This window comes from Bos taurus, chromosome 5, assembly GCF_002263795.3.
Source record: "Bos taurus isolate L1 Dominette 01449 registration number 42190680 breed Hereford chromosome 5, ARS-UCD2.0, whole genome shotgun sequence".
NCBI classification, from domain to species: domain Eukaryota; kingdom Metazoa; phylum Chordata; class Mammalia; order Artiodactyla; family Bovidae; genus Bos; species Bos taurus.
Window position 1 is genome coordinate 64,432,241 of NC_037332.1, and position 22,235 is coordinate 64,454,475.

Genomic DNA, 22,235 nt, shown 5'->3' on the forward strand with positions numbered 1-22,235 from the left:
GAGCTATTTGTTCAAGCCAACATTGACTAACTTGGTGGCCAAAGGAAGAGAATCAAGTGCTCCATTTAGGCACTTGAGATATTGGTATTATCCAAGCCAAGGGAAAAAAACCCTGAGGTCAGTAACCTGGGCCAGATCGCCCCCTTGCAGGTGAAGGCTGGCGTGAAATCTGGTTCTCGTCAGAAGAATTCTCAGCTGTGGTGGAGTGAGTAGAGGAAGACCAGAGTGCTGTGGACAACCATAAGAAACAGCGGCTCCAAAAGCAGACGGGATGAGACGCCCACAAAGGATACAGAAGAAAAGTTAGAGCTGGGAGACTGGTAGGCAAGTGCAGGGTCAGGAAACAAGGGCACAGAAGTCTGCTCTAAGGAGGACTGATTCTCAGGGCAGTTCAGGGAGGAAAAACTGGATCTGAACCTGGATGCGTTTGTAAGAGCAGAGAAAGGCAGAGCTTTCCCACTGATTTTGATATGAGACTTTGCCCCCATGATGACAGCAAAAGGACAAGACTGCAAGACAGGAAATGAGACAGAGCCAGGCAGGGCCCATGTTCTATATCAGGGGTTGGCAATTTTTTTTCTGTAAAGAGATGGATAGCAAATACTGTAGGCTTTGCACTGTAGCGGTCTTTGTTGCAATTACACAACTCGGCAAACTCAGCCACAAAAGAGTGGCTTTACTTAGCCTACAAAAATAGGCAGGAGAATACAAAATAGGTAGTGGTCCGAATGTGGCTCATGGGCCTAGCTGTAATTTGCTGACCCCTGTTCTAGAGCAGTAACTCTTCTTGACCTTAATTTTAAAACAGTTGAGTCCAGCATCAGAATTAACTGGGAGTTGTGCAGTGAGAGAGCCCAGCACTCAGGATATGCATGCAAGAAAAATATTTCTTCTTTTATGTAACTGGGTTTAATCCAAATTCAAGCCCTGGTGGAAACCTCGTTTCATTAACTCAGGATGGTTCTACTGAATTTTTCTGAGATTTCCTCTGAATTCCAGAATTACATAGCATTGTGGAGGGATTGGGCTTCCAGGTGGTTCCAGGTAAAGAACCTGCCTGCCAACACAGGAGGTGCAAGAGACATGGGTTCAATCCCTGGGTCGGGCAACCCATTCCAGTACTCTTTCCTGGAGAATCACATGGACAGAAGAGCCCGGCAGGCTACAGTCCATAGGGTCACACAGAGTCGGACACAACTGAAGCTACTTAGCACGCATGCATGCACATGGAGGGATTGGGTGCAGGGGTGGGACTCAGTCCAGCTTTCTGGCCTTCAGTCATTAGTGGGAAAGGTTTCTGAGGCACTGTCCTGGTGTCCTGACTACACGCCTCCTTCCTGTCCAGCCCCACAGTGTCACCTGGAATGCCTGGTTCTCCAGGGAAACCACGTGGCCATATCATTTGCTTCTGTGCCTCACTGGGTGCAGGGAACCCCCGGGGCCTCCCCGTACTTTCCCCTGGAAAAAGCACAAGAATCCCTCTATTCTAGAATTCCCCAATGATGTGGAGTTCCTATAAGCTTTCAGTAAACCTAATCCCCAGGACTCAATCTGAGAATTAGGGGGTGGGAGGGACAGAGTTCAGGACCTTCTCAGATATTCAGTGTGTCATTACTCTTTGATTATCTGCCTCTTCCAATTTGAGGAAATTTTATTAGTGTCTGGGATCTTGGGACTTAGACTTTAGTGACTGAAAAGTTAATAATTGGCTCCTTCATGCTTTCTTGATGAAAAATCTGTCTGCAATTCAGGAGACCAGAGTTCGATTTCTGAGTCAGGAAGATCCCCTGAAGAAGGGAATGGCTACCCCCTCCAGTATTCCTGCCTAGAGGATTCCATAGACAGAGGAGTCTGGTGGGTTATATAGTCCATGGGGTTGCAAAGACTAGACACAAAGAGTCAGACACAACTGAGCAACTAACACACTTGAGGAAACAAATGAAAACTGTTCTAGCTTAGTGAATGGGGAGGAGGTGCACAGAATAGGGTAGAGTACAAGCCAAAGAACCAACACCTGCGAGCCTTACAGCTTGGCCAACTTGGTGTCCCCACTCCACCCCACTTGGGTATCTGCATTTACCACACGCAAAAGGAATCTCACTCCATAATGTTCCATCAAAGGGAGTGTGAGCTCTGGGATTTGACAGGCATGCACTGAATCTGTACTTCTTGGCTGACTAAGCAAGTTACTTACCATATTAATTAGTCAGTGTTCAACAAAGTAAAGCAGAAATGGAATTTCAAGCAGAGAAGAATCCATACAGGATAAGTTGGAAGGGCAGAGGAGCAGCATCTGTGCTGTGTTCCAGGAGGATAGTCTAAGTCACAGGCAGAACTGGAATGCCAGGGCAGTTGTCCAAGAAGACAGGGAGTCAGGAAGCTAAAGAACTATTGACTTCAGGAACACAGCACCATATCTGCCCTTTAGGGATCAAGGATCTGCCTTTCTGCAATTACTGGCTCCAGAGCCATGGCGTGCCTGCTAAATCTGTACATACAAAAGATGCAGGCCTTGTGACAACTCTCTTAGTGCCCTGGAAGCTAGTAACTGGAAACCAAGATGCTGTTATAGCAGAACTTTGTGATCCTGCTTGCCAGCACAAACAGCAGAAGCACAGCTCTTGAACTTCCACTTTTCAGATATCTTACAAGAGGATCTGTTTGGCAGAGGTTAAGTCACATCCACATTTAGCAGCAAGGGAATCTGGGAAAGACTGTGTTCAACTATCCTGGCCTTACAGTAGAGGGTGCACAGATCCAGTTAGCCAGTCCTTAGCTGACAGAATATGTAACTTTGAACCTCCAGTCTGCAAACTGGGGATAATATCTATTTCACAGAGTTTGTGAAGATTAAGTTAGATTTTTATGTGCAAAGTAGCTCTCTTGTCTTAGGACGTCACTCAGATCAGTCATGCATGTAATACTTTAAACACACACATACACACTCATACATACCCACGAGAAAATTTTTTAAAGCTTAAAAACAAAGGAAAGATTTTAAACTTTGTTAAACTTCCTGATTTCACTGGTCTCTCTATCTGTTTCTGTTAGAAATATTTGAATTTTTTCTTAAGGTTTTATTTGATATAAGCACTTAACAGCATCAATAAGATAAATTCTGATTTTTTTTTATGTAATAATTGCAGGACACAAGCATAAGGCCGAGTGACAGTGACTGTCATTTGTTGACGCTAGATTAAATCGAGACCTGTCCCTCCCCTTCAGTTATCAGTGGAGCATATGGAAATATGCTAAGGTCTGGATGAATTTTGATTCAAACCTCAAGCCTCAGCTAACAAAACTGATCTGCATCTGACTGGATATTTCAAATGGCTGCATTCACAAATAGGTCAATGTCACTCACAGCCCACCTCCATGCCAGGGAAGTCTAGCCTATCAGTGAGAAAATAGTAGAACTTTTAAAAGGCATTTTATGAGTAAATGAGAGGCCTTTTATCCATTTGAACATATTTTTATATAAGGTAGTGAAACCACATTAGACTTAGTTCTGAAGTTTAAGAGAAGATTCCAGAATTATTAAAACAATTGTGGTATATTGGGCAAATATAGTGTTTCCAATAGATCTTTTGCTTATGGTTCAGAGTTGAGATACCCTGACTTATTTATAGGGCTTCCCTGGTGGCTCAGAGAGTCTGCCTGCGGTGCGGGGGACCAGGGTTCAATCCCTGGGTGGGGAAGATTCCCTGGAGAAGGAAATGGCAATCCACTCCAGTGTTCTTGCCTGGAAAATCCCATGGGTGGAGGAGCCTAGCAGGCTACAGTCCATGGGGTCGCAAACTTATAAGCTTACTGAAATCCTATTTGATTTTGAGTCTGATTTTATAAAATGCAATAAGAATCTCAAAGAACTCTATAGGTCAAATTATCTTAAAGAATTTCACTGCATGGTATGCCTTTTGTAATAAGTGTTACAAAATCTTGGGATGAGTAGGACTCGGAAGGCAGACAACCTGGATTCCAACCAGCTGATTCTCTTCCAAGTTACTTAATGTCTCTGGGCTTCAGAGTCCTTACCTGTAAAGTGAGGATAATAATAAAGATGAGGAGGAGGAGGGTGAGATGATGATGATGGTAATGTGAGGATGAGAGACAGATAAATAACATATATTGAGTGATGATTTTGTACAGGCTTTATCTAGAGACTTTACATATACTAACACCTTTCATTTTCAAGAAAGCTTTGACATAGATTTAAATAAGGTAATGTGTATAAAGCAGTTCAGTTCAGTCGCTCAGTCGTGTCCGACTCTTTGCGACCCCATGAATCGCAGCACGCCAGGCCTCCCTGTCCATCACCAACTCCCGGAGTTCACTCAGACTCACGTCCATCAAGTCAGTGATGCCATCCAGCCATCTCATCCTCTGTCGTCCCTGCCCCCAAACCCTCCCAGCATCAGAGTCTTTTCCAATGAGTCAACTCTTCTCATGAGGTGGCCAAAGTACTGGAGTTTCAGCTTTAGCATCAGTCCTTCCAAAGAAATCCCAGGGCTGATCTCCTTCAGAATGGACTGGTTGGATCTCCTTGCAGTCCAAGGGACTCTCAAGAGTCTTTTCCAACACCACACTTCAAAAGCATCAATTCTTCAGTGCTCAGCCTTCTTCACAGTCCAACTCTCACATCCATACATGACCACAGGAAAAACCATAGCCTTGACTAGCCGGACCTTTGTTGGCAAAGTAATGTCTCTGCTTTTCCATATGCTATCTAGGTTGGTCATAACTTTTCTTCCAAGGAGTAAGCATCTTTTAATTTCATGGCTGCAGTCACCATCTGCAGTGATTTTGGAGCCCCCCAAAATAAAGTCTGTCGCTGTTTCCACTGTTTCCCCATTTCCCATGAAGTCATGGGACCAGATGCCATGATCTTTGTTTTCTGAATGTTGAGCTTTAAGCCAACTTTTTCACTCTCCTCTTTCACCTTCATCAAGAGACTTTTTAGTTCCTCTTCACTTTCTGCCATAAGGGTGGTGTCATCTGCATATCTGAGGTGATTGATATTTCTCCTGGCAGTCTTGATTCCAGCTTGTGCTTCTTCTAGCTCAGCATTTCTCATGATAAAGCAGTTAACATAGTATAAATGTCCATCCACTATTATTATTGTTATCACTGGATTGCCATGAAGAATAATATGAGACGTTGATTTTAAAACATCTAGCTTTGTACCTTGCCTGGAAAATCCCTTGGGCAGAGGAGCCTGGTAGGCTACAGTCCATGGGGTCTCGAAGAATCGGACACGACTGAGAGACTTCACTTTCACTTTTCACTTTCATGCATTGGAGAAGGAAATGGCAACCTACTCCAGTGTTCTTGCCTGGAGAATCCCAGGGACGGAGGAGCCTGCTCGGCTGCTGTCTATGGGGTCTCCCAGGATTGGACATGACTGAAGTGACTTAGCAGCAGCAGCAGCAGCAACTTTGTATCTGGCATATTTGAGTGTTCAAAAAGCAAATGTTATTGTTGTTTTATTGATGAATTCCTGCTATTTTATGATTGTTATTCTTGTCTTCATCCAGCCTCACTAATTTGGATCATTTGTTGTTGTTGTTCAGTTACTAAGTTGTGTTCTAATCTTTGTGAGCCCATGGACTGCAGCACACCAGGCTTCCCTGGCTTTCACTGTCTCCCAAAATTTGCTCAGATTCATGTCCATTGAGTTGGTGATGCTATCTAACTATCTCATCCTCTGTTGCCCTCTTCTCCTTTTGCCTTCAATCTTTCCTAGCATCAGGGTCTTTTTCAATGAGTTGGCTCTTCACGCCATGTGGCCAAAGTATTGGAGCTTCTGCTTCAGCATCAGTCCTTCCAGTGAATACACAGGGTTAATTTCCTTTAGGATTGACTGGCTTGATCTCCCTGCAGTCCAAGGGACTCTCAGGAGTCTTCTCCAGCATCACAATTTGAAGGCATCAATTCTTCAGCACTCAGCCTTCTTTATGGTCCAACTCTCACATGTGTATACTACTAGAAAAACCACAGCTTTGACTAGATGGACTTTTATTGGCAAAATGATGTCTTTGCTTTGATTTTTAATATGCTGTCTAGATTTGTCATAGCTTCCTTCCAAGAAGCAAGCGTCTTTTAATTTTGAGGCTGCAGTCACTGTCTGCAGTGATTTCAGAGCCCAAGAAAATAGAATCTGTCACTGCTTCCACTTTTTCCTCATCAATTTGCCATGAAGTAATGGGACCAGATACCATGATCTTGGTTCTCTCCTCCCATTATTAACTAATTAAGCCTCTAGCTGCTGGGAATTTGAATTAATTCAGTTTTTTTCAGCAAATATTAAATACCAGCTATATTCCAGGCATTTTTCTAAGCATAGGAAATGCAATGGTGAACAAAACAAACTTCTTGCACTCAGTGTCACCATTTAAAGCAAAGTAGGAAAACCGTTCACACAGCTGAGCTAAAATAAATAAAAGGAGAAATCAGGAAAACAAACAAAAAGGGTTAAAAATACAAAAGTAGTAAAATAGTATCTAAAAGAACATGCAGAAAAATGAAATCGTAGGAGGGTGATTTCCAATGGATAAAAATTGATATTTTAAATAAATATAGAGCAGTGATATAAGAGAAACTGAAGACGATAAAAATTAGATTTAAACAAGAAAAAAAGTTTTAATATATAAAAAAAAAGTTTCAATATATAAGCAGTATGTAGATATGAAAGTAGTGACTAAAGGGAACAGCCTTTAGTCACTGGGAATTTGCCTGCCTGGGAGTTTAAATGGCTGTTAAAGACCTGAAGGCAAACTCCTGCAGAGTGACATTACACTTACCCTCATTCTCCCAGAGATACCCAGTAGGGCTGAGGGTGTCAGTGATTTTGCTCTCAATTCCTTTAGGCACTGAGACATTTGTTCAAAGAAATGAGCACACGTTTTTTCAAAAGTCAAATGGTGGAAAAGCCCCTGCCCAACCATTTCCACCTCAACTCCTGCTTCCCAGAGGCAAACATTGATAATCACTTGTGGTTTCATTTTTTCTGTGTGTTTTGCATTTTGTTTTTTGGTCATTTGGATAGTCTGTATTTCCACAGAACTATCTTCCCTCCTTACAAACACAGAATTAGAGATATGGAGAAGGTGCATATAATTTTTAAGGTAATATTTCTTTATTATGCTCTTAATATCCATGGGATTAGCAGTAATGTTCCTCTATTTTTTTTCTGATAGTAGTAATTTATGTCTTCTCTCTATCTTGATTTACTCAAGAGAGAGGAAGCACATATTTGTATCAAACACTGGTTCAGTCAAGATGAGCACTGAGAACTGAATCAAGTGGAGGATCCTTTTCAGTGGTGGTGGGGTAAAGTCTGATTGGCATGGTTTAAGAGAAAAGGGAGGAGATCAAGTAGAGACAGCCACTGTGGACTACTCGTTAAAGAAGTCTTGTCATAAGAGGAGCAGAGAAGCAGGGCAATGAATGGAAGGATGGGGGCTAAGGGAGGCTTTTATTTTAGGGTGGGTTTGGTTTAGAAGAGGACCAGTCCATCTTTAGTAAAAGGAAGGAAACCAGATTATGTAGTACAGATACAGACAGGTTGATGGATTTCATGGTGGCACACATGGAAATTCTCTTCTGAAAGGTTCAATTTTGTCAGTCAAATGAGAAGCTCAGTCATTCGCTGAGAGTCAGAAGTATGGACGTGGTGTTGAGAGACTGAAAAGGAAAGGTTGTAACAAAGTCTAGGAGAGGAAAGGATGCTGACTAGGGACATGACAGCATTGCCTGCAGGATGGAGGACCCCACTCCAGATGTGTCATCAGGAATAAATAAAACTATTAAGATGGTTGTGTGTTTCTTCCTGGCACATTGAGGCTACATAAAACTATTAGGATGGCCCTCTTTTTTTCTGATAATAATAATTTATGTCTTCTGTCTCTCTTCATTGACTCAAGAGAGAGGAAGCACTTAATTGTGCAAAGACAATTCCCAAATGACTAGAAACAAGAGTAATCTCATTGAGTAGACAAGGAGATTCCTTGCCCACCCCTCAAAGGATGCTCTTTGTGTTTCTGTGTCCTGCTTTTCCCTGTCAGGAGGGAGGACAAGATTTGCTGTTAGATGGAATGTTCTGGTCCTTGTGATCTGGGCATAAGGATTCCCTGTTCCTCCTTCCTCTCCCTCACTGACCCATATTCGTTGCTTGAGACTGCGTGCAAGTACTACTGCTATCCCTGGCTTAGCATGGGGGCTGGCAAACTTTTTCTGTATGTAAAAAGGCAGAAAGTTAGTATTTTAGGCTTTGCAGGTATTAAGATCTCTGTCACAACCCTTTGACTCTGCCATTGTAGTGCAGAAGTAAATATGTAAATGAATGATTATGGTTTTGTTCCAATAAAACTTTATTTATGGATGCTGACATTTAAATGTTATATAATTCTTACATACTACAAATATTCTTCTTTTGATTTCTTTCAACCATTAAAATGTGTAAAAATCATTCTCAGGTTGTGGGCCATACAGAAATAGGGAGCTAAACTGATCCTTTAAGCTATAGTTAGCCAACCCCTGACTTAACCCAGTGTTCCTCATCAATGCTTCAGGGCCCTCTCTGCATCTACTTGTATCTGAACTTGGCACTTCCCCATTGCTACTACTCCTGACTCTTCTGCACCATGGCCATGTTTCTTCATAAATTTACTCTGATTTCTGTCTTTCTGAGGTTTGTCAACATTTTTGATACACTAATGAAGTTGTATTCAAACATTTTTATAGCTATGATATTTTATTGAATTTTTCTCTTATTTCATGGTATTTTTTCCCCCCAGAGGGAGTATAGAAGTATGATGAATGCCCTTTGACTACTTAGTTGTCTGGAGATTTGTCTACTTTGGAGTGACATTAGACAACTTCCAAAGATAATTCAAAGTCAGATCTTTTTAAACTTATTTAAGGAACATGTGTACACCCGTGGCGGATTCATGTTGCTGTATGGCAAAACCAATACAATATGGTAAAGTAATTAGCTTCTAATTAAAATAAATAAATTTAAATTTAAAAAAAAGAAAAAAAAAAGATTATTACAAATTGTAGTGGACTTCCCTGGTGGTTAAGAATCTGCCTGCCAGTGCTGGGGACATGAGTTTGATCCCTGGTCAAAGAAGATTCCACTTGCAGCTGGGCAACAAAGCCCATGCGCCACAACTACCGAGCTCATATATGGCCGTTACTGAAAGCCCACATGCTCTGGAGCCCATCCTCTGTAACAGGAGGAGCCATGGCAAGAAGTCTGTACACCACAACTATAGCCCCGGCTTGCAGCAATGAAGACCCAGTGAACCAATAAATAGATTTATTAATTAATTAAAAAGAGAAATGGTAGTGATAAAAATAAGTGTTGAAAAACCAGGTCAACATATTTTTGTGGCTCCCTAAGAGATAAGGGGGAGGGGGGACTTAAAACAACATTGTTGTTTAGTCACTAAGTCGTGTCCGTCTCTTGCCACCCCATGGACTGTAGCCCACCAAGCTCCTCTGTCCATGGGATTTCCCACGCAAGGATACTGGAGTGGGTTGCCATTTCCTTCTCCTGCACTGGCAGGCGGATTGTTTAGCACTGACCCACCAGAGAAGCCATTAGCATAAACTAAATAGTTAAGGCTAATTTTCATCAACTGTAATTCAAGAGTTTGATAGTTTGCTTTTTCAAAAACAGTGATCTAAAACAGTCACCTGCCAGGTGATCAGGAGTCTGTTGTTGAGTTCTAAAATTTTCACCAAGCAACTCAAAGAGAAGAACTGAGATCCTGAAGTCTAAGAAATTATGTGATGGAGACCAAGTTTACCTAGTTTAGTGTTGGCATCAATTCTCTCTAGTCTGTACTCCGTTGCAGCTGTGGAAAAGACAGCTGAGATGGGAGAGGGAGAATAGGATGTTTCTGAAGAAGTTTTGTTTTTTTGTTTTAAATACCTATTTATTCATTTAGATCTGCTGGGTCTTAGTTGCAGCATGCAGGATCTTTAGTTGTGGCATGTGAACTCTTAGTTGCAGCATGTGGGAGCTAGCTCCTTGATCAGGGATCAAATCCAGGTCCCCTGCATTAGGAGTGGGGAGTATTAGCCACTAGACCACCAGGGAAATGTCTGCGAAAAAGTTTGGGAATAGGGATGAAACTGTGGACCATTTCACAGGAATTAGAGATTTGGGGACATTAATGTCAAAAGATAATTTTTAGGAATGCAATCTTACCAGAAGGAAAGCATGATATAGTGGTTATGTGCATACAGTTTGGAACTGAGCCTCAGTCAGTTCAGTTCAGTCACTCAGTCCTGTCCGACTCTTTGCGACCCCATGAATCACAGCACGCCAGGCCTCCCTGTCCATCACCAACTCCCGGAGTTCACCCAAACTCATGTCCTTCAAATCGGTGATGCCATCCAACCATCTCATCCTCTGTCGTCCCCTTCTCTGCCTGCCCCTAATCCCTCCCAGCATCAGGGTCTTTTCCAATGAGTCAGCTCTTCGCATGAGGTGGCCAAAGTACTGGAGTTTCAGCTTCAGCATCAGTCCTTCCAAAGAAGACCCAGGACTGACCTCCTTTACGATGGATTGGTTGGATCTCCTTGCAGTCCAAGGGACTCTCAAGAGTCTTCTCCAGCACCACAGTTCAAAAGCATCAATTCTTCGGCCCTCAGCTTTTTTACCAGTCCAACTCTCACATCCATACATGACCACTGGAAAAACCATAGCCTTGACTAGATGGACTTTGTTGGCAAAGTAATATCTCTGCTTTTTAATATGCTATCCAGGTTGGCCATAACTTTGCTTCCAAGGAGTAAGTGTCTTTTAATTTCCTGGCTGCAATCGCCATCAGTAATGATTTGGAGCCCAAAAAATAAAGTCTGACACTGTTTCCACTGTTTCCCCATCTATTTCCCATGAAGTGATGGGACCAGATGCCATGATCTTCGTTTTCTGAATGTTGAGCTTTAAGCCAACTTTTTCACTCTCCTCTTTCACTTTCATCAAGAGGCTTTTTAGTTCCTCTTCACTTTCTGCCATAAGGGTGGTGTCATCTGCATATCTGAGGTTATTGACATTTCTCCCGGCAATCTTGATTCCAGCTTGTGCTTCTTCCAGCCCAGCATTTTTCATGATGTACTCTGCATATAAGTTAAATAAGCAGGGGGACAATATACAGCCTTGATGTACTCCTTTTCCTATTTGGAACCAGTCTGTTGTTCCATGTCCAGTTCTAACTGTTGCCTCCTGACCTGCATATAGGTTTCTCAAGAGGCAGGTCAGGTCATCTGGTATTCCCATCTCTTTCAGAATCTTCCACAGTTTATTATGCTCCACATAGTCAAAGGCTTTGGCATAGTCAATAAAGCAGAAATAGATGTTTTTCTGCAACTCTCTTGCTTTTTCCATGATCCAGCAGATGTTGGCAGTTTGATCTCTGGTTCCTCTGCCTTTTCTAAAACCAGCTTGAACATCTGGAAGTTCATGGTTCACATATTGCTGAAGCCTGGCTTGGAGAATTTTGAGTATTACTTTACTAGCGTGTGAGATGAGTGCAATTGTGCGGTAGTTTGAGCATTCTTTGGCATTGCCTTTCTTTGGGATTGGAATGAAAACTGACCTTTTCCAGTCCTGTGGCCACTGCTGAGTTTTCCAAATGTGCTGACATATTGAGTGCAGCACTTTCACAGCATCATCTTTCAGGATTTGAAATAGCTCAACTGGAATTCCATCACCTCCACTAGTTTTGTTCATAGTGATGCTTTCTAAGGCCCAGTTGACTTCACATTCCAGGATGTCTGGCTCTAGGTGAGTGATCACACCATCATGATTATCTGGGTCATGAAGCTCCTTTTTGTACAGTTCTTCTGTGTATTCTTGCCACCTCTTCTTACTATCTTCTGCTTCTGTTAGGTCCATACCATTTCTGTCCTTTATTGAGCCCATCTTTACATGAAATGAGCGTATCAGGGTTCAAATCTGAGCTCTACTATTTACTATCTGTGGGACCTTGAGCAAATTACTTAATTTCTGTGTAACTCAGTGCCCTTATCTGTAAAAGGGAGATAAGAATAAGTCTACCTCATAGGATTGTTATGAATGTTAAGTGAAACACCATATGCAAAATGTTTTAAAGTGTCTGATACAAAATAAGTCATGTATAAGTGAGTGTTAGTCTTTCAGTCATGTCTGACTCTTTGCGACCCTATGGTCTGTTCATAGAATTCTCCAGGCAAGAATAGTGCAGTGGGTTGCCATTCCCTTCCCCAGTGGATCTTACTAACCCAGGAATCAAAGCCAGGTCTCCTGCATTGCAGGCAGATTCTTTATTGTCTGAACTACCAGGGAAGCCCCTATAAAGTGGGTGGTAGAGTCCTTTTTATGCTACAGTCTGCTGAGGCAGAACTAAACGCTGACTCTATTTAGGCCATATTGGAAGTTAGATAACTAATTGCTTAGTCCTATGTGTTTGTTGCTGTTTAAAAAGCCATGGTGTTTGTTGCTGTTTAAAAATCTCCTACAATTATAAGTCGAAGTGACAAATAGATTCAAGGGATTAGATCTGATAGACAAAGTGCCTGAAGAACTATGGATGGAGGTTCGAGACACTGTATAAGGAGGCAGTGATCAAGACCATCCCCAAGAAAAAGAAGTGCAAAAATGCAAAATGGTTGTCTGAGGAAGCCTTAAAAATAGCTAAGAAAAGAAGAGAAGCAAAAGGCCAAGGAGAAAAGGAAAGATATACCCATTTGAATGCAGAGCTCCAAAGAATAGCAAGGAAAGATAAGAAAGCCTTCCTCAGTGATCAATGCAAAGAAATAGAGGAAAACAATAGAATGGGAAAGACTAGAGATATCCTCAAGAAAAATAGAGATACCAAGGGAACATTTAATGCAAAGATGGGCACAATAAAGGACAGACATGGTATGGACCTAACAGAAGCAGAAGATAGTAAAAAGAGGTGGCAACAATACACAGAAGAACTATACAAATAAGATCTTCATGACCCAGATAATCATAATGGTGTGATCACTCACCTAGAGCCAGACATCCTGGAATGAGAAATCAAGTCTTCCTAGGTCAAGGGCCTTAGGAAGCATTACTATGAACAAAGCTAGTGGAGGTGATGGAAGTCCAGTTGAGCAATTTCAAATCCTGAAAGATGATGCTGTGAAAGTGTTGCACTCAGTATGCAAATTTGGAAAACTCAGCAGTGCTCATAGGACAAGACAAGGTCGGTTTTCATTCCAATCCCAAAGAAAGGCAATGCCATAGAATGTTCAAACTACCATACAATTGCACTCAACTCACACGCTAGCAAAGTAATGCTCAAAATTCTCCAAGCCAGGATTCAATAGTATGTGAACTATGAACTTCCCCCAGATGTTCAAGCTGGATTTAGAGAAGGCAGAGGAACCAGAGATCAAATTGCCAACATCCATTGGATCATCAAAAAAGCAAGAGAGTTCCAGAAAATCATCTACTTCTGCTTTATTGACTATGCCATATTGACTATGCTTTAGACTGTGTGGATCACAAAAACTGTGGAAAATTCTTAAAGAGATGGGAATACCAGACTACCTGATCTGCCTTCTGAGAAATCTTTATACAGGACAAGAAACAACAGAACTGGACATGGAACAACAGACTGGTTCCAAATAGGGAAAGGAGTACGTCAAGGCATATTGTCACCCTGCATATTTAACTTATATGCAGAGTACATCCTGTGAAATGTTGGGCTGGATGAAGCACAAGCTGGAATCAAGATTGCCAGGAGAAATATCAGTAACCTCAGATATGCAGATGGCACCACACTTATGGCAGAAATAGAAGAACTAAAGAGCCTCTTGATGAAAGTGAAAGAGAGTGAAAAGGTTGACTTAAAACTCAACATTCAGAAAACTAAGATCATGGCATCCAGTCCCATCACTTCATGCCAAATAAATTGGAGAACAGTGGAAACAGTGAGAGACTTTAGTTTTTTGGGCTCCAAAATCAGCAGATGTTGACTACAGCCATGAAATTATAAGACGCTTGCTCCTTAGAAGAAAAGCTATGACCAACCTAGACAGCATACTGAAAAGCAGAGACATTGCTTTGCAAAGGTCCGTCTAGTCAAAGCTATGTTTTTTCCAGTAGTCATGTATGGATGTGAGAGTTGGACTATAAGGCAAGCTGAGTGCCGAAGAATTGATGCTTTTGAGCTGTGGTGTTGGTGAAGACTCTTGAGAGTCCCTTGGACTGCAAGGAGATCCAACCAGCCAATCCTAAAAATCATCTCTGAATATTCATTGGAAGGACTGATGTTGAACCTGAAACTGCAATACTTGGCCACCTGATACCAAGAACTGACTCATTGGGAAAGACCCTGATGCTGGGAAATATTGAAGGCAGGAGGAGAAGGGGATGACAGAGGATGAGATGGTTGGATGACATCACTGATTCGATGGACATGAGTTAGATTAAGCTCCGGGATTTGGTGATGGACAGGGAAGCCTGGTGTGCTGCAGTCCATGGGGTTGCAAAGAGTCGGACATGACTGAACTGAACTGAAAAAGCCAGGGGAGGACTTACCTGGTGGTCTAGTGGTTAAGAATCCTTGCTTCTACTGCAGGGGGCATGAGTTTGAGCTGTGGTCAAGGAAATAGGATTCAGGGCCTTGGTCAAAAAAAAAAAGAAAAAAAAAGCCTTAAAGGTTTAAGCATCAACCAACATTTTATTGATTTCAAATTAATGGGTGGCCTACTGTCAGTCCCTGGAGTCCAGTATGTGAATGTGTGTTTGTATAGGCATGCATGTATGTATGATTTGGCAGTATATGGGTTCTGTCTGTATGTGAAAATGAACGTATTAATTGCTCAGTTGTGTCTGACTCTGCAACCCCATGGACTGTAGCTCGCCAGGCTCCTCTGTCCATGGAATTCTCCAGGCAAGAATACTTGAATGATTCCCATTCCCTTCTCCAAGGGATCTTCACAACCAGGGATCAAGCCCAGATCTCCTGCATTGCAGACAGATGCCCAGGGAAGCCCCAAACAAAAAAGCAGGATGTCCAGTGTTCTGCATAATTGAGGGGTCCATTTTACCATAGCTATTCACCTGCCCCCTCCAGGAACCCTCCTAGTGCAACATACTCCTCAGATGGCAATGCCAGCCCTGTCTACTCATCTTTGACTACCAGGGAGCCTCTGTTCCTCAGAGAATATTTCTTTCTATTCATTTTCAAGTGACTTATTTGATATGGGCATTGTTGAATATGCACTGGATAGAAGCAGAGGTATGTGTATGGATGGATTTGCATAAGTATAAATACTGTATATGTAGCCTTATTTAAGTGATATAATGATAGTATTGTGTTGCCACCTCAGAGTGAAAGCTAATTAATTCAGCTATTGAGATGATAATGATTTCCTTCTCAGTATTAATACAATATTAACAGAATAAAAACAAACAAACAAAAAACCCTGCAGAATTATCCTTCGACTCATCTTGGAATAAGGAATTTTATTTCTGTTAATTATTGAACTATCAGTACTGATCATGATTTTAGAGTGAATCATCCTTGGGAGGGGCTGAGAATAAGTGGAAATATTAACTCAGGTAGGCTAAAGTGGTCATTGAGTTCAATCATTTGGTACCAGGGAAAAAAATTCTTTTTTTTTTGTCTATAGTTTCTTTTGAAATGCATGATCTGGTATTTGCACTCCCAATATCAACAGACTTTTTTTAGACTTCATGTGGTTAGATTTGACATTTAGGAAAACGGTAGTATCTTTCTTACTGAGAGTTACACTAGCTGACAAATCTACAAGCAAATTTATGACTTTTTTAACCTTGACGTCTCTAACCTTTTCTTCAGCCTGTTTTCATATTGAGTTGGTTATCCAGGCCTGAATGTTCCTGTTTCCTCCGCCCTGTTTTCACTGCCTCTAAGTCAGGCATCCATCACCCTCTGGCCATAACAGACTCTTGTCTCCAGTCTCCAGTCTCCCTGTCCCACCTTGATCTTGCTCCAAGGCATCTGCCCAACATACACATTAGGTTAGACCCTCCCATGCCAAAACCCTTTAAAGGTATTTCAGCTTCTTTGCTTGGAATTCAAGTTCATTTAACCATATTCTGTCCCACCACATGCCCTCATCCAGTTCCCACTAATTCTCCCCACACTCTACCCTCCCATCAAGATGGATTATCAACCCTTCTTTGGAATTTCCATAACTCCATGCCTTTGCTCATTTACCAGTCTTTCCTTCCTCCTTCAAAGTCCATGTTTCAAAATTCTACTTATTCTCTGATGTCCAGCTCAAATTCTAATTCCATCACGAGTTCTGTGACTCCCCCTGTGCTTAGTTGCTCAGTCGTGTCTGACTCTTTGTGACGCAGTAGACTGTAGCCTGCCAGGCTCCTCTGTCCATGGGGATTCTCCAGGCAGGAATACTGGAGTGGGTTGCCATTCCCTCCTCCAGGGGATCTTCCCAACCCCTGCAGGGATCGAACCCAGGTCAAGTCTAGTGTCTTGAGGAAAAGACATATGGGCTCAGAATAGCCCTGAATCATTCTGAGTGACTTCCCCTACTTGGAATTAATCAGAGTCCCATGGACAGAGGAGCCTGGTAGGCTACAGTCCACGGGGTCACAAAGAGTTGGACACGGCTGAGCAACTTCACTTCCAGTTTCTTTCATTCCCAGCCCAGATAATGCCTTTTCCTTAAGACACTAGACTTCTCAGTGATGGGAACGTGTCATATACTTATCTTATTAAAACAATTTTTATTGCCTTCTGCTTGGGAAATTGTAATAACAAATGTGCAAATCTCTAAGTCTATGATGGAACTGCTGTCTCCCCTTTAATGTGGCATATCCTTCACAAGAATTTAGTATGGCCATAGAATGATCACTTTTTCATCTACATTACAATAATTTATTACTTAATTAGCTCTCCTATTACTCTCCACTGCATTATACTGTGATTTTATTTCTTTGCCTTGCCACTAAGTTGGAAGTTCTGAGGACAGGAATGTTTTCTTCATCTTGGTATAGCTCTTGCATTCTTTGATGAAGCTTGCAGGGGAGTTAATATTAAGTGATTCTCTTCTGATGTGAGAGGGGCAATTATAGCCTCGTGGTTAAGAGTGTGGGGTTTGGTGCATGACTGCCTGGATTTGAACGTTCTAGTCCACCTTTTAACGATGTGCTCATGACCAAAGTACTTAGCCTCTATGTACCTTTCTTCTTCATCTGTAATATGGGGACACATAATATTATCTTCATAATAAAATTGATATAAAGACTAAATAAATAATGCAAGTGAAGTGGTTAGAACAAAAGCCAGTGGGTGTTTGGTAAATGTCAGCTATTATTCCAATAGGCTGTTAAAATAGAAGGACACAGCTGTCTCAGTTTTGACAGAGGCAAGAAGACAATAGATGCTATAATTCTAAGCAAGCCCATCTTGTGGTGGGTAGTTAAAGACTAGTTAAATACCGTGCCCACTTTGAAGGTTTGAAGTGAGGAGGAATTTACAGAGGGAGCTGTAAAGGTTTAGGAAATGTGACTAGTGTGCTGGGAATCCCACATCCCCATTTCACAGGGGTGGGGTGCAGCTGTCTGCCCCTGGGGGCACCAGTGGAAGTTCAGTTCAGTTCAATTCAGTCACTCAGTCGGGTCTGACTCTTTGCAACCCTGTAGACTGCAGCACATCAGGCTTGCCTGTCCATCACCAAATCCTGGAGCTTAATCTAACTCATGTCCATCGAATCAGTGATGCCATCCAACCATCTCATCCTCTGTCATCCCCTTCTCCTCCCACCTTCAATCTTTCCCAGCATCAGGGTCTTTCCCAGTGAGTCAACTGTTCGCATGAGCTGGCCAAAGTATTGGAGTTTCAGCTTCAGCATCAGTCCTTCCAATGAACACCCAGGACTGATCTCCTTTAGGATGGACTGGTTGGATCTTCTTGCAGTCCAAGAGACTCTCAAGAGTCTTCTCCAACACCACAGTTCAAAAGCATCAATTCTTTGGCACTCAGCTTTCTTCACAGTCCAACTCTCACATCCATACATGACTATTGGAAAAACCATAGCCTTGACTAGATGGATATTTATTGGCAAAGTAATGTCCCTGCTTTTGAATATGCTATGTAGGTTGGTCATAAGGAGAAAAGGAAGGATATACCCATTTTGTGCAGAGTTCCAAAGAATAGCAAGGAGAGATAAGAAAGCCTTCCCCAGTGATCAGTGCAAAGAAATAGAGGAAAACAACAGAATGGGAAAGACTAGAGATCTCTTCAAGAAAAACAGAGATACTAAGGGAACATTTCATGTAAAAATGGGCACAATAAAGGACAGAAATTGTATGGACCTAATAGAAGTAGAAGATAGTAAGAAGAGGTGGCAAAAATATACAGAAAAACTATACAAAAAAGATCTTAATGAGCCAGATAATCACAGTGGTGTGATCACTCACCTAGAGCCAGACATCCTGGAATTCGAAGTCAAGGGGGCCTTAGGAAGTATCACTACAAACAAAGCTAGTGGGGGTGATGGAATTCCAGTTGAGCTATTTCAAATCCTGAAAGATGATGCTGTGAAAGTGCTACACTCAATATGCCAGCAAATTTGGAATACTCAGCAGTGGCCACAGGACTGGAAAAGGTCAGTTCTCATTCCAATTCCAAAGAAAGGCAATGCCAAAGAATGCTCAAACTACCACACAATTGCAGTCATCTCACATGCTAGTAAAGTAATGCTCAAAATTCTCCAAGCCAGGCTTCAATAATATGTGAACTGTGAACTTCCAGATGTTAAAGCTCATTTTAGAAAAGGCAGAGGAACCAGTGATCATATTGCCAACATCCGCTGGATCATCAAAAAAGCAAGAGAGTTCCAGAAAAACATCTATTTCTGCTTTATTGACTATGCCAAAGCGTTTGACTGTGTGTATCACCTCAAACTGTGGAAAATTCTGAAAGAGATGGGAATACCAGACGACCTGACCTGCCTCTTGAGAAATCTGTATGCAGGTCAGGAAGCAACAGTTAGAACTGGACAGAGAACAACAGACTGGTTCCAAATAGGAAAAGGAGTATGTCAAGGCTGTGTGTTGTCATCCAGCTTATTTAACTTATATGCAAAGTACATCAAGAGAAACACTGGGCTGGATGAAGCACAGGCTGGAATCAAGATTGCCGGGTGAAATATCAATAACCTCAGATATGCAGATGACACCCCCTTACGGCAGAAAGTGAAGAAGAACTGAAGAGCCTCTTAATGAAAGTAAAAGAGGAGACTGAAAAAGTTGGCTTAAAGCTCAACATTCAGAAAACTAAGATCATGGCATCTGGTCCCATTACTTCCTGGCAAATAGATGAGGAAACAGTGGCACACTTTATTTTTTGGGCTCCAAAATCACTACAGATGCTGACTGCAACCATGAAATTAAAAGACACTTACTCCTTGAAAGAAAAGTTATGACCAACCTAGACAGTATATTAAAAATCAAAGACACTACTTTTCCAACAAAGGTCTGTCTAGTCAAAGCTGTGGTTTTTCCAGTCATCATGTATGGATGTGAGAGCTGGACTGTAAAGAAAGCTGAGCATCGAAGAATTGATGCTTTTGAACTGTGGTATTGGAGAAGACTCTTGAGAGTCCCTTGGACTGCGAGGAGATCCAACCAGTCCATCCCAGGGGAAATCCGTCCTGAATATTCATCGGAAGGACTGATGCTGAAGCTGAAACTCCAATACTTTGGCCGTCTGATGCGAAGAACTAACTGATTTGATAAAACCCTGATGCTGGGAAAGATTGAAGGCGGCAGGAGAAGGGGACAACAGAGGATGAGATGGTTGGATAGCATCACCAACTCAATGGACATGAGTTTGAGTAAGCTCCAGGAGTTGGTGAAGGACGGGGAAGCCTGGCGTGCTGCAGTCAGCGGGGTCTCAAAGGGTTGGACTCAAGTGAGCAACTGAATTGAACTGAATGAAGATAACAGCAACCTCTTTCAAAAGTTCTCATGCACACACTGCTGCACTCAGTGCCCCCAACCTGCAGCATGCCACTGCTGACCCACGCCTCTGCCAGACTCCTGGACACTCGTGGGCAAGTCTGGGTCAGTGTCTTGTGGGGTCACAGCTCTTTTCTCCTGGGTCCTGATGTGCACAAGGCTTTATTTGTGCCCTCGAAGAATCTGTTTCCCCAGTCCTGTGTAAGTTTTGGTGGCTCTGTGGTGGAGTTAATGGCAATCTCCTCCAAGAGGGCTTATGCCATACCCAGGTCTCCTGCACCCAGAGTCCCTGCCCTAGTGGCAGGCCACTGCTGACAAATACCTCCACAGGAGACATTCAAACACTCAACACCAGTGGAAAAAGTATGGAGCTTTTATGGGAATTAGGAAAAGATACCCCTCTTCCCCAGATAAGGTCTGTGCACTGAGGAGGCCCTGCTGCCCTGCGCCCAGTGGAAGGGTTGTCAACAAGACCCCTTGAGGAGACTGAAAAATATTCCCACAGCTGAGGGACACCAGAGATCGATGTCTGACTTTCACCTGAGGAGTTGAAAGGTCAAGAGGGCAGGTAGCTGACTGCTCATAGATAGGTGGGAGATAGGTCTGAGTTTGTTGGAGCAGAGAAAACAGCATGGGGTTAAGTCCATGCTAAAAGCGCCACATGGAGGGATGTCAGAAGAAAGCGAATGGAGGTGAATTGCCAAATTCCTGGATGCAGAGGGAGATACAAGCCATGGGCTAGAAGAGATACATATTCACCCTCATCAAGGAGAGGGGAGGAGTTCTCAAAATAACAGGACCTGTGGGATAAAGAGTCGATTTCAGAAACTCACTAGGTAGAAACCAGCTTCTGACAACACCAGCCAAGGAAGCACTTCCTGTCACTTCCTCCCCTGTCTCCCACAATTCTTTCTTGATTTGCCATGGAAGAGCCAGGAACTATGGTCATCCAGGTCCATGGGTGGAGGAGGAACAGGAGAAGCAGAGAGGGAGTCAGTCAATCCCTTGCCCTACTCCAGACAACTGAACTGAAGCAGCAGTGGGTATGGCTACATCTTCTTCAGGGAGATGCTTATTTTTAAAGCAAGGTATGCATGTTTATTATTATACCAAGCGGGTATATTAAGTACTGAAATGAAACCTCAAATGTGACCTCTCCCTGTCTGCCTGGTAAACAGTACCTTGTTTTTTAAGACAGCTCATTTCTCGCTTCTGATTCTGACCTCTGCATCCAGAACTAACCATTCAGCCAGCTTCTTTGCCCCAGCACAGCCCAGGAACACAGAATTTCCCTGATTTGGTTGTTTGCATCTCTTTGTTCTCAGCCCATAAACTGTAAGAGGGCAGGGATGACTTATTCAACTCTTTATCACTAGCACCTAGAGCTCATTAGAGGGTAATTGTCTCCCTGTAAAGATACACTAATGAAAGTAATCTATCTTTTAAAACCAAGAGTTTTTCTAAGAGAGGCTATCATTCAAGCATGTCTTTATTTTTGAGAGATAAATCATTAAAATAGCAGCCAATCTGGACCATGCAGTGCAACCAAAAGGACATCTGTTACAGGTATGGTCGAGGATGGCCTGGGTGCCCTGCAGGGGTTCATGAGAAGATGCTCTGCCATCTCTGGAGTCGAGTGTGTTGTTAGTAGCCTCTTACTCCTTTCTGTGTTTCTTCCCCAGGTTTCTTCAGAAGAAGCATTACCAAAAACGCTGTGTACAAGTGTAAAAACGGGGGCAACTGTGTGATGGACATGTACATGCGAAGGAAGTGCCAAGAGTGTCGACTAAGGAAATGCAAAGAAATGGGAATGTTGGCTGAATGTATGTATACAGGTATTTGCATCAAGCAATTAAATTCCACTAAAAATCTCTTAAGGAGGCAGATGTCAGGTAATCCATATGATTAGAATGGTAGGTCACAAATTGAGGAAGGGACTTAGTAAACCATCTAAGTTCTTGAAAAGAATAATGAACCACTGAAATTGTCCAAACTGTCAGCTGCAGAGCACTTCATACACCTGAAAGAAACAGCTGTATTTTAGTGTCCATTCTTGCAATGAATTATATGTGAAGTGAAGTGGCTTTAACATATAGCCAAAATAGCACATTTTAATTAGCTACAAAGAATAAAAGTCTAAAAGTTTCCTCCAAATATAATATCCTGCTTACTTATTAATTAGCATAAAAATTCACAGCTGTGGGGAAAATTAAAAATGTTTTATAAGATATAACTGCCT

At 42.3% G+C, this 22,235-nt stretch overlaps 1 protein-coding gene across 4 annotated transcripts in view; it reads left to right on the top strand.

The window, feature by feature from the left end:
* NR1H4 (nuclear receptor subfamily 1 group H member 4) overlaps positions 1–22,235 on the top strand; it is an 81,291-nt gene that overhangs the window by 35,780 nt on the left and 23,276 nt on the right. For 2 of the 4 annotated variants that reach the window (XM_005206662.5, XM_005206661.5), the window contains one exon: positions 21,679–21,831. In XM_005206662.5, the coding sequence (XP_005206719.1) occupies positions 21,679–21,831 (153 nt within the window). 4 annotated transcript variants of the gene reach the window in all.